The 12,087-nt window shown below is 35.1% G+C and overlaps 1 protein-coding gene across 15 annotated transcripts in view; it reads left to right on the top strand.

The window, feature by feature from the left end:
* The first annotated feature begins 2,431 nt into the window (after positions 1-2,431).
* LOC118479414 (probable LRR receptor-like serine/threonine-protein kinase At1g07650) overlaps positions 2,432-12,087 on the top strand; it is a 28,550-nt gene continuing 18,894 nt past the window's right edge. For 2 of the 15 annotated variants that reach the window (XM_035984052.1, XM_035984062.1), the window contains exons 1-21: positions 2,647-2,747; positions 2,827-3,299; positions 3,401-3,469; positions 3,582-3,653; positions 3,747-3,818; positions 3,964-4,035; positions 4,187-4,258; positions 4,553-4,627; positions 4,718-4,792; positions 4,884-4,952; positions 5,372-5,443; positions 5,532-5,597; positions 5,823-5,888; positions 5,998-6,036; positions 6,519-6,577; positions 6,850-7,229; positions 7,509-7,704; positions 8,215-8,358; positions 8,472-8,593; positions 8,668-8,878; positions 9,133-9,373. In XM_035984052.1, the coding sequence (XP_035839945.1) occupies positions 3,453-3,469; positions 3,582-3,653; positions 3,747-3,818; positions 3,964-4,035; positions 4,187-4,258; positions 4,553-4,627; positions 4,718-4,792; positions 4,884-4,952; positions 5,372-5,443; positions 5,532-5,597; positions 5,823-5,888; positions 5,998-6,036; positions 6,519-6,577; positions 6,850-7,229; positions 7,509-7,704; positions 8,215-8,358; positions 8,472-8,593; positions 8,668-8,878; positions 9,133-9,373 (2,120 nt within the window). In that variant the 5' untranslated portion in view covers positions 2,647-2,747; positions 2,827-3,299; positions 3,401-3,452. Of the gene's footprint in view, positions 2,748-2,826; positions 3,300-3,400; positions 3,470-3,581; positions 3,654-3,746; positions 3,819-3,897; positions 4,036-4,186; positions 4,259-4,552; positions 4,628-4,717; positions 4,793-4,883; positions 4,953-5,371; positions 5,444-5,531; positions 5,598-5,822; positions 5,889-5,997; positions 6,037-6,518; positions 6,578-6,849; positions 7,230-7,508; positions 7,705-8,214; positions 8,359-8,468; positions 8,594-8,667; positions 8,879-9,132; positions 9,374-9,545; positions 10,116-12,087 lie in introns of those variants that run through there. The other 13 variants (XM_035984051.1, XM_035984050.1, XM_035984049.1 and 10 more) reach the window with 13 other exon arrangements.

Here is a 12,087-nt window from a genome sequence, read left to right as displayed (position 1 = left end):
CCCAAAAGTGCATTAACATAACCAACGTAATAGTTGAGTGTTTTTTTTTATAATCGTAAGGATTTTGAACTTCAAAAATGGCGTCGACTTCTTTTGCCTTTTGAAACGCGTGGATTATTTTTTTTAATCGATGGTTTTGAAACGGTCGAGACTCTTCGAAGGAGGACGAAAAAACTATAAATACTTACCCCTGCCATTATTTGCAATCATTTCTGAGTGATCGATGGTTTCGCATCAATCTGGGGCGTCAATGGTTGGGTTGCGCGTCGGCCGCGCCTCCGGCGCTAACACCACCACAGGAGGGCGTCGTTAGGGGCGTGGGGGAAAGATTTTTGAACCGTCGGAACTGTAGGTGGTGGGGTTTTGCATGTTAGGGGAGGTGGTGGTTTCCGGGCTATGGTTTGAGCGAAGAACAGTGAGGGTTTCAAATCAAATGAATCAAATCTTCGAAGAAAGTGAGAAAACGGGAGTGATGGTCTTCAATTTCATTTCACTTTTTCATATAACCCCCTCGACTATGGCCAAACGTTCCAAACAAAACGGTTTGTTTTGCTATTAGTTTTATTTTTATATTCTGATGCTCATATGATAGGTCCTATTAAATTTGGTTTATTTAATTATTAAATTAAATGGCATTTTATTAAGTAGAACCTTATGTTTAAGTTTTTTTTAGAAATTTATAAAATAGATGTTCTGGCGTAAATGAACACTAGGCTATTTTTTTTACATATGTCTTAGTTAAATGTTGAACTACGTTTTTGAAAAATTTGGTTGAAAAAATCTCACGGAAAGTTGATTTATATATACACACTCAATGATCCTCAAAGATGTAGAGTTATTAATCAAACTCTTATGTAGAGTGAAGATATAGTTTTATTTATCATATAATTGTAGCGCATAGTTTTAATCCTTTATATAGAGGGGATTGAGCTTTCGCTTTTTAAGAGGCCGGTTTTTTACATTTGGGACGAAGTTGTCGATTTTTAAGAGCCCAGTCACAATCTTCATGATGTACGTAACAGCATTCAGGAATCTTGGTAATACCGCACCAACAATGTTGATTATCGAAGTCATCGTAAACACAACCTGCTTTCTCATAGTCCTTTATTGAATAATCTGCTAAGGGACTCACATCAGTGTGTTCATTTTTTGCACCTGAAACATCACAAAATAAATATTGATAAAGATGTTTTTTTTTTATTCTGAATTGGGATATAATAGAATGGTTGGGACAACAGAACTTACACTGAAAAGACATTAAAAGCACAAGAAAACTGATAAATAATATGATAACATGAGATTCTTTAACATTTGCCATTGTATCACGAGTCATTGAAATGATAAAAGTATAATGCCTTAGTGGAGATATAGCATTATTTATAATCGATATTTCGTAGCCTAACACATGTATGGTTGAAGAGATTTGCGTGTGGGTCTATCCACATCCATGTTGAGTTTATTAGAATAAAAAAATACATGTATTGGTAGGATGATATGTATTTGTGTTATTTTTTAGTATTTTAAACTAGTAAAATTAGCTGCACGTTTAAAAGAATATCGACACATGTTTTAGATCAAGCGAAAACCATAAAAATAAATTGAAAATGGATAGCAGGACAGACTGATTTTAAATTAATTGTAAATGAAAACGTAAACGTTATCTTAAATATAACTTTAATGAAAAAAGGAAACCTAAACTTAAAACACTAAACATAAAGAAAAGTAAAAAAAATAATAATAATAAAGTCCAGAAAAAAAAATCAAGAAAGAAATAAAAAATAGTCAATAGGATGAAAACACTATTCACACAATTTGCTAATAGTAATTTACCTCAAAACATAGACCAACTGAAATTGTAGATAAAAATAAGTAGGAAAACGGATTATATTTGGCCCTGCATATTTCCAAAGAAAATTTACGTCGAATTGTAAACGAAAAATATAAGAACATAAGAAAAAAGTTATGACGCGTTGCAGTAGTGTCGAAATGTAAAGTGGCTCGAATTTATAAAAACGTATTTATATTATACCCAACTTGATTATGGAAAAAATAAAATTTACCTCTAAATGTAATTCAATTTGAATTTATATCAACACGTATATAAAATAAATATGTAAAACTCGATTATAAAGTTTTTAGAAAGTTAAGGGGTTGTAAATTGTATATTTTAATCATATGAAGTATATATGATATTTAATTTATAAACGAAAAGTCAGATTGCAAAAAAGAATTCGTATTCCTCCCCAAAAGGTTTGAAGAAAATATTATAATTAAAAACAATCAAGTTGTTTTTTTTTTCTTTAACTTATTAATCCATTCATGCGTCTCCTCCCCCACTTTTTTCTCAATTTCGTATCCTCCAAAAAAGGCGAACAGAAATTGGCCTCACCTTCAACAGCCGAACCCACCTAATTTTCGGTAGAAGTTAGTTCGAAATTTAGGTTTGGCGGAAATTGAAATTGACGCGTTCGGTTAGAGTTTGGCGGAAGAACGTGTTAAGTTTTTGAAATGAAATTGAAGAGTTTGGCGGAAGGCACATGTAATGAAATTGAAGTTCGGTTTGATCAGTTGGGCGCCTATAAATCAAGTTTCTGCATGCATCGGAGGTTAAGATCGACACCTGTGTATTCTTCTTAATTCTTGTGTTGAAATGGTAGCCCATCCGTTGTTGTTTTTAATGGAAATGCTGGCAATCATATTGATTTTGTACTCAAGTTTTGTGTTCGCAAAGCTTGATACGCAAGAAGGTATGTCTGTTCTGTTTTCATTTTACCGAAGGAGGCATTGATGGTGTGAACTGACTGATGCATGCATGCATGCGTGCAGGGGAGGTCCTCAAAGAAATTTTGGAAAAGTTAGGGATGGGAGAATGGAGTTTTGGCAAGGATCCTTGCAGCAGCAGAGTGAATCCAAAAGATGACAAAGTCTATGTCTATATGGAGTGCCTTTGCCCTTTTAAAAATAATACCACGTGTCATATTATCAACATGTACGTCTTCTTCTGGGAAATATTATATGTTGAATCTGGATGTATAAAAAAAAAAAAAAAAAAAAAGACTTAATTCTCAATTGACCCACTGATGATGACTAGAGTGCTGATGTGGCTGGCTAAGGTGTAGTTGCAACCTCATGATCGAGGAAGTAATATCACATAGCTGCTGGTTGGCTTCTAGTATTAATGGAGTACTTTTGATTTGAAGTCATCAAACAAAGATTTCTTTTACAATCCATCCAGGAATATAAAAAATCAAAATCTCTCTTCTGGCCTTCCGTTAGAATTTACCAAGCCTTCGAATCCTGTAAGAAAAATCTCTCTGCTCGCTCCATTAGCTAGTCGATATACATTTTCTTTATTTAATGTTCATAGTGAAATGATAATCATATTGTTTCACTATTGTAGGGATCTCAGTCGTAACTACCTCAGTGGAAGTGTACCATCCGAATGGGCTAACATGCGACTAAGAAACATGTAGGCCATATATCACTCTCATTACCAGATTTTCAGTCGTTATTTATTTATTTTTATTTCTAATGACATGTATGCTTGCTTGCTACTTCTGATTATGTATGTATGTATTCAGCTCACTCATGGGAAATAGGTTATCTGGGCCATTTCCAAAAACTCTTACTAGAATGACTACACTTGTAGATTTGTAAGCCACATCACCACCTCTTTGGATAATGAAGTAGATTTATAAACACCATGTATATGTGCTTAAATTTGTTTTTTTTTTTTTTTTTGGTAGGAGCATAGAAGGAAATCGCTTTTCTGGACCCATACCCGGAGAGATTGCAAACTTGAAAAATTTGACCAAGCTGTACTATACTTTTTTAACTTTCAACATATTAGTCTGTTCTTAGTTATCAACCTGACAAGCCATTAATATACTATTAAAGTTGACAAGTTTGCCAGCTATAGAATAGAAGGAAGGTACCATATTGATGTAAAACGTTGCATCTCAGTGTAATATCCTCGAATGATTTCACTGGACAACTACCTGTTACACTTGCAAATCTTACCAACTTAACGGACATGTGAGTATAAATATTCTTGTGAACCTGGATGACCGTGGGAGTTGGTGTGCGTGTACACCATATATATATATATATATATATATATTTGGTTGTCTCCCATCCATAAATATTAAGACTTTTCTTAACTGTTGTGAGTTTGTCACATTTTTAGGAGGATTAACGACAACAATTTCACTGGAAAGATACCTAACTTCATTGGCCAGTGGACAAAAATTGAAAAATTGTAAGAACCTTGTAGGGAAATTGACCTTTACGTGGTACTCGGAGACAGTTAACTTACAAGATTACTTTTGAGTTTCATATTTTTAAAGTTGAATGGTTTTTATGGGTGGAAACAAAACAAAGTTGGTTACTTCAAATGGAACCATTTACGACGTCGTCGATCTGCAGGGCATCTTATCTTTTTAATTAATGCAATTTCACCAACTATATTATATATGTCATTGGAAATTTCAATTACCGGCCTGGCCTGTTAATCTTAATTAATTAACATGTCAACATTTGGTTTATGATGAAGGTATATACAAGGTTGTTCTCTTGAGGGGCCCTTTCCTTATAGCAGCATCTCAGCCTTAACACAACTAGTTGATTTGTATGTCGATTAATTAACACTCTTTTTTATTGCATGTGTGTTTGTTCGCTAAATATTCCAAGTGATTAATTCCTTTATCCGGTGATACAGGAGAATCAGTGACTTGAAAGGTGGAGCTTATTCTAAGTTCCCACAACTAGAGAAAATGACAAATCTGAAAAAATTGTGAGCTTTTGATTTTGTATATTGATTTCCTCTTTTTCATAATAATCAAGTGAAGATAATTAATTAATTACAATCCTTTGGAATTATGTAGGCTACTTAGGAATTGTTTGATCCATGGAACCATTCCTGAGTACATAGGGAATATGAAACTGGAAGCTTTGTAAGTCATGCACAAGTTGTGGTTGCTTCTTTTGTGGATTGTCACTAGATCAAGTTACCTTTTGCAGATACAAAATGATTTGAAAGTTTGCACTTCTTGAAATTAAGAACACATAACTTGTATGCTACGTACTAGCTAGCATGACAGTAATTTCATAATGATAATTATTGGATCAAAATAACCAGGGCTGTTTAGATCTGCATTAATTTAGAAACTGATTATTTGATTGCTGCAAGTTAAATTTGAAGTATAACTTAGATAATGCTTAAACATACATATTCATAGCTTTTATTGATGTAGACCATATCCTTCAATCTTGATTAATTAAAAATGCTTAAACATGCATGAAAGATCATGTTTGGACATTTATTGGTTCAACGTCTCTTAAACATACATGTTCATAGCTTTTATTGATGCAGAGATCTCAGTTTCAACAATTTTAGTGGTCGCATCCCGCAATCTTTTTCCCAACTACGAAATGCAAAGTATATGTATGTGAACTACCTACCTACCTTCAACAATATTTTCTAATTAATACTAATTATGATCAATTCACTAAGGATGGCTTCTATTTTATAGTTATTTGACACAAAATAATCTTAGTGGAACGATCCCTGAATGGGTCTTTACAAGCACCAAGGATGTGTAAGGATACTATTTCCCCTATATTAATTTATCACTTCACTACATTATTTACATCATCACATGATCTAAAAAAATGAACCTTATAGAATCTTATTAGCCTAGATAACTTGGCTTCAAAGTAAGTGCACTTATACAAGGAAACTAATTTTAATACAAATCTTGATATTAATAGTCTAATAAATCTTTAGTGGCGCCTTGTGTTTATATGTATTTATGCCGTTGCAGGGACGTTTCATATAACCAATTCATATGGGATGCTTCTCATCCGCACATGTGTGCACAAGGGTTTGTGTAAGCTCTTTTTTTTTAATTCCAGAGTCATATTTATTCTAGATTTGGGTTTGGTTTTATGTTTATTGTTTATGCTAAATATAAACTAACTTTTCATGACTTGACTCAGGAATATGGTTCAAAGCCATTCTTCCGCAATCAATGATGGGTAAGGCACATGAATTAAGCTAACTTTATTTAAGTAAGGTCACACCATCCACATTTAGTATTGCCAAACAAGAGCCTAGGCTAGCTCCTAAACTAGCTGCTAAAGCTTGTTCATTCATTTAGATAACCAATTTTTTCCCTTTAATTGAAATATATATACACAACTACTAACACATTTTAATTAAAAAGGCCGGCATTTAAGTTTTTTAACATGAAGAAGAATAATAATGCATATCTGTTAATTTCTCAAATTAGTTTTATTAAGCATTGAGTTTTACATTTTTACGTTATATATAGAAGATATAAAATAATTTAACTCCCAAGAATCATGAAATCACATATACTATTTATGTGGGCAACGCGATTTAGGCCTACAACCAAGCTTTCCAGCCATGCCTAGCTAGGGCTCACACAAACGAGATCGAGTGTTGTGTAAGCATCAAGACTAGACATTGACTCATCTGTCTTCCATTTCTTATGCAGAACTAATATTCTTCCATGTCTACGAAAAGATTTCCCATGTAATAAATCAAACGACCAATGTAAGTAAAACGTTTACATCATTACATACTGTTGCACATTAATTAACCTCTGTAGTCCCCAAACACACACACACACCTCCAGTCATTTATATGTACTAAACCAACATCTTGGAAAACAAGAAACTTAAACCACTCTAATAGGAAGTCTCAATATCTTAACCTAAAGTACCACCCCATAAATAAAACTTACTAATTAAGCCCTGTTAACTATTGAATTATGACAAAATTAGTCTAACAATCTCATCTTATGTCCTAAACAAATTTTCTTTCAGTAGCGTATTCAATGTTTATCAACTGCGGGGGAGAAGAAGTATATATCAACAACACTCTGAAATATAAAGAAGATTTAGAATCAAAACTTACGCCTTATTACGATGGTGGAAATTGGGCGTTTAGCAGCACAGGAAACTTCTTAGATGATAGCGGTGATGATGTCTATATTATTTCCAACACGTCTAATCTCCACAACATATCCACATCGGATACGAAATTATTCATAAATGCACGAACAGCCGCTATCTCTCTTACGTATTACGGATTGTGTCTTTTGAATGGGAATTATAACCTTACCCTTTACTTTGCGGAGATTGTTTTCTCCCAAGATAAATCATACAACAGCCTCGGGAAGCGTGTATTTGATGTTTATGTGCAGGTGATTCAACTTTTAAATATTATGATTGAGTAATCGCATAAGAACGCAACCAACTTTGGTCTGATATCTGTTCAGGGTAACCAAGTTAGAAAAAAAAAATGATATATCAGCTGACTGGTAACTCGATCAAAATTTTTGAAAGTTGGTTACCTTAAAAAAAATATCTAATGTTTTCTTTCTGGCTAAAAAGGAGGCGATTACCTAAACCGGAAATTAAACCTGAGTTGGTTACTATTTCATGAGATTAGCTCTAACCTATTTTAAGATTATTTATTGCAGGGAGAGTTAAAAATAAAAGATTTTGATATAGTAAAAGAGGCTGGAGGTACCGGTAGGGCAGTTCTAAAGAAATATACGGTTAATGTGCAAAAAAATACATTGAAGATTCAACTTTACTGGGCTGGAAAAGGCACTACTTGCATTCCTAAAAGAGGAAGTTATGGTCCGATTATATCCGCCATATCAGTTGAGCCAAGTAAGAAATTCTTCGTTTATCACACACCAGTTTCATATCTCTAATCTTAAAACTAGAAGAGGGAGGTTTTCTGACTTTAAAGATCAAATTTACTAGGCGTTTGAACTATGCAGTTAATATTTTGGTGATATATTGATCATATGTGTCCCCTAGGAAAATAGTGGGGTCAAATACGGTCAGAATATGGGTACCGATATCCAATATCGGCGATATTGACAGGTATAACCCCCCATTTAACCGACATATCATTGAATTATTAGTGTTAAATTGCTATATATATAAATTCTGCATTATATTAAAATTACTGATATCTCACCGAGATAACCTATATCTCAAATATCGGATATCCCCGATATTTTACTGCATTAACTGCATAGCGTTTGAACCACATTATTCATTTCTCACCAACACTACGTAAATGAAGACGATAAGTTTCTAACCATATTTGATCTAAACTCTAAAGAGAGTATAAGGTTCTAACGTCACTTAATGTTGCCTTGTTTTGTCCAGATTTTAAGCCACCAAATTTCGGAAAAAAGACTAAAGTTGGTTTAATAGCTGGGACTATTGGTGGTGTGCTCTTTTTTGTAGTTTTGATAATTTCCATATTGTGGAGAAAAGGCTACATTATGGGAGGGAAAACTGCAGATTCTGGTAAATCTTTCATTGGTTTGTCCATATATCTATAAAAAAAGACCTCTAGTTTTGATTGCTAACAATTTCATATTGTGACTACTAAGTGCAAGTCGGCGTTTTCTGTTTAGCAGAGCTGAGAGCTTCGGATCTGGAAAAGAAAAATATTTTCACGTACAAGCAGATACAAGCTGCAACAAAGAACTTTGATCCATTAAACAAGCTTGGAAAAGGGGGATTCGGGTCTGTGTTTAAGGTGGTGCCATTAATCAAAACATCAAAATTTTATCATCCTGTGTTACTACTAATAAATGATGATGTGTCATGTAGGGCGTATTGTTGGATGGGACAATAATCGCAGTAAAACAACTATCAGACGTGTCCAAGCAAGGAGCCCGCGAGTTTGTCAATGAGATTGGCATCCTTTCAGCAGCGAGACACCCAAATCTGATCAGAATTTATGGATGTTGTGCTGAAGGGAGCCAACTGTTATTGATATATGAGTACATGGAAAATAACAGCTTATCACATGCCCTTTTAGGTACGACATTAATCGCTATGTATATGCGCCAGGCATGGTGAACCTGCAAATACTTTGTCCAATTTTGTTACAATAAAAATATTATCAAACACCATCTTGGGTGAAGAGTTTGGATGACGTTAACCCGTTTTATATAAAAACACAACCCTTGAGTTGAAGTTTCCACCACTTTTAATCATTAACTTTTTTTTGGAAACAGCAACATATTTTGACGCTGATCTAGAAAGTGCAATGGTTGTGATTACATTCTGCAGGGAATGAAAAGAGATTAAAAGCGAAGCTCACTTGGCCCGTGAGGTTTAAAATATGCCTGGGGATAGCTCGAGGCTTGGTTTATCTTCATGAAGAATCACAATTGAAAATAATTCACAGAGACATAAAGGCTAGCAATGTTTTGCTAGATGAAGATTTCAACGCCAAAATATCTGATTTTGGCTTAGCAAAGCTTCATGATGACCAAAACACCCATGTCACGACTCGTGTTGTAGGAACAATGTACGTTCTCTAATTGCTCTTATAGCCTTATTGTACTACAGGTAAAACTGGTTTGGGAACGGGTTGGGGTTACTCGTGAAGCTTTTTTTAAGTAGTTAATGAGTTCATAATTGTTGATACATATTATGTGGTCGCGACTCGGTTCGGTTCAACTTGGTTTTGACACGGTTAGGTTCGGCTCAAGCCCCGACGTCACGACATTCCTCCGTCGTGCGTCCCAGAGTTCGGCACGCGAAGCACGGAGAGCCGCGAGCATTCCCGAGGCGCCACATCACCATGACATCATCATGATGATGTCATGATGATGTCACCAAGTTTGACTAATCATTTCAATTTGATGTTGAGAATTCTTGTACGTGTAGAATGTTTCCCGGGCCAATCAACTTCAACACAGAATGCATGTTGGGCCTCAACTGTTGGGCTTTAACCCAAATTGGCGAAACAAGTGAAGTGGTCGACGAAACAAGTCCTGTTTCGTCGACATGTTCCATTTCGTCGAGCATGTTCTCCATTTCGTCAAATGTTCTTGTGATTCATCGACTGAGGTTGTGATTCGCCAAGCCAAGATCAGTTTCGTTGTGTCTGTGTGTATAAATAGACTGTCATTAGTCTGAGAACAAAACAGAGCACACAGAGAGCAAACACACACACACGAGAGTTTGAGAGAGTTTATAGAATACATCTGTAAACATTGAGCTTGTAACCGAACCTTTCATACGTATTAATACAGTGGTGTTAATCGGTGAATATTGCGTGTCGTGTATTTGCGTGTTCTATCTCGGTTTGCCTTTCCGGTTGGATTCCGCACAACCGGGTAGGTTAGTATACAAGGACTAGGCGACTAGATCCTCCTAGCCGGACCTACAAGTGGTATCAGAGCCTTGGCTCTTCTCCTTGTTAAAACCGAGTGTGTTCTTGGTTTGTTTTTCGGGATTGAAAAGTTTATATTTTTCTAAAAAAAAAACATTGTTATTTTGGTTTAAATCTTGTTGTTTTGCTGGAAGTTCTTATAAAAATCACTTTTTCTTTCATGTTCACATATTAGAAGTTGATTTTTAGTGAAGTTTCAAGCAAAAACGGGATTCGGAAGGTTGTGGGTTTCCCGGAAAACTCATAGTTCACCGGAAAACTCATGGTGTTCTTGTTCACATCCAAAGTGTTCTTCAAAATTGTGCACCTTTTGATCTTTGAAAGTAATTTGTGAAAGTTGTTTGTTGTTGGGAAAGTGTTAAGGGATTAAAATATTACAACCTTACATGTTTGGTGAAACATGTGTGTCCTTAGCCGAAAGTAGTCTCTGTTGTGTCAGAACAGGATAAGGGTGAAAAGTTTACCAACCCACTGCGGCTTTTTCGACGAAACATACGTTCAACGAAACACACCTTCCATTTCGCCAAAACAAAAATTGAAGAAACTGAATAGTGGGCTAAGTCTTTGACGAAACAAAGTTTGCTTGGGCCTGTTTGAAAGCCCAAAATTCATTTCGCCGAATCCAAGTTGGCCACTGTTTCGTCGAGATAATCATACCCAAGAAGTTTGTTTCGTCAAAATTAATAGGAAAAATTCTTACTGTTTTGTTTTGTAATGCCCATAAATTTAAAATCATTATTTTAGAAATAAAAAGAATAATAGACCACTAGAAAACCCTAATTAAGACACCCAAGTAATTCTGCACAACCCCTGAAAATTTCAGAGTAATCAGAATCAAGATCAGAACCCCTAAAACTCAAGGGGGGGGGGGGTAAACCCTAGTTGACGATTATCTACTTAAAACGTTGTCTAAATATAATTGGACCAAAATTCTGACCAATCAAGGCTTGTCCCGTGAGGAGCAAGCAAAAGAATTTTCGGTGTCCCTTACGGACCGTAAGGGACCAGGCTTACGGTCCGTAAGCAAGAGCAAAATCGAGTATAAATAGCAGAACATTGGGACTGAAGTTGGGAACTTAAAACGACGCACAAACTCTGCCTGTACGTCGAGTTATAGCGATAATACCACAATTAACACACACACACCTCGAAACGCTGCCGCAATCAGGGTAATAACTCGATCGCTATTACGATTCATTTTCCGACTGATCAATATATCCAATGGATGTTTAAGTGCCGCCCACATTAGGGTTATACTTTGTCGTTTGTTGTTAAATCGATGAATGAGTTTAAGTATTATACTTTGTTGTTTGTCGTTAATTCGATAAATGAGTTTAAGTATCGCACTTTGTCATTCGTTGTGAGAATTTGATCTCGTGAGTTATCGTAAATGCTGTATTAAGTTACTAACCTAGCTTGTGTGCATGTTATTTAAATTAGGTTAAAAGATTAATCAGTAGTCTAAATTCTGCCCATATAAATCTAAAATATTAGCACAAGGTAGCTTCACTTTGAAGTTATTAAGGTACGGATCCTTACCCCACTCTTTATTGCTTCATATTCAAATTGTTATAAAACCACTAAATTACTATATCGGTTAAAAACTCCTCACGTCTTTGATTATCGATTCATTTGACAGTCCGTTCAATTCCTATCATTTGATTTAACTTTCACGTCATGCGATAGTATTATGTTGTTATACTCATTATCGCATGTTCCAATATATGTTTCGTTTTGTTATGAAAATAAGTTTTACAAGTTATGTGAATAAGACCATTTGATACCCTGAGTATCGCTTCTCGTGGAGTGTCCCACGAGCATGTTGTTGTGGCATCAACATCATG

Source organism: Helianthus annuus, chromosome 15 (genome assembly GCF_002127325.2).
Source record: "Helianthus annuus cultivar XRQ/B chromosome 15, HanXRQr2.0-SUNRISE, whole genome shotgun sequence".
In the NCBI taxonomy this organism is placed as follows: Eukaryota; Viridiplantae; Streptophyta; class Magnoliopsida; order Asterales; family Asteraceae; genus Helianthus; species Helianthus annuus.
This window is presented reverse-complemented; position numbering and strand designations above follow the sequence as displayed.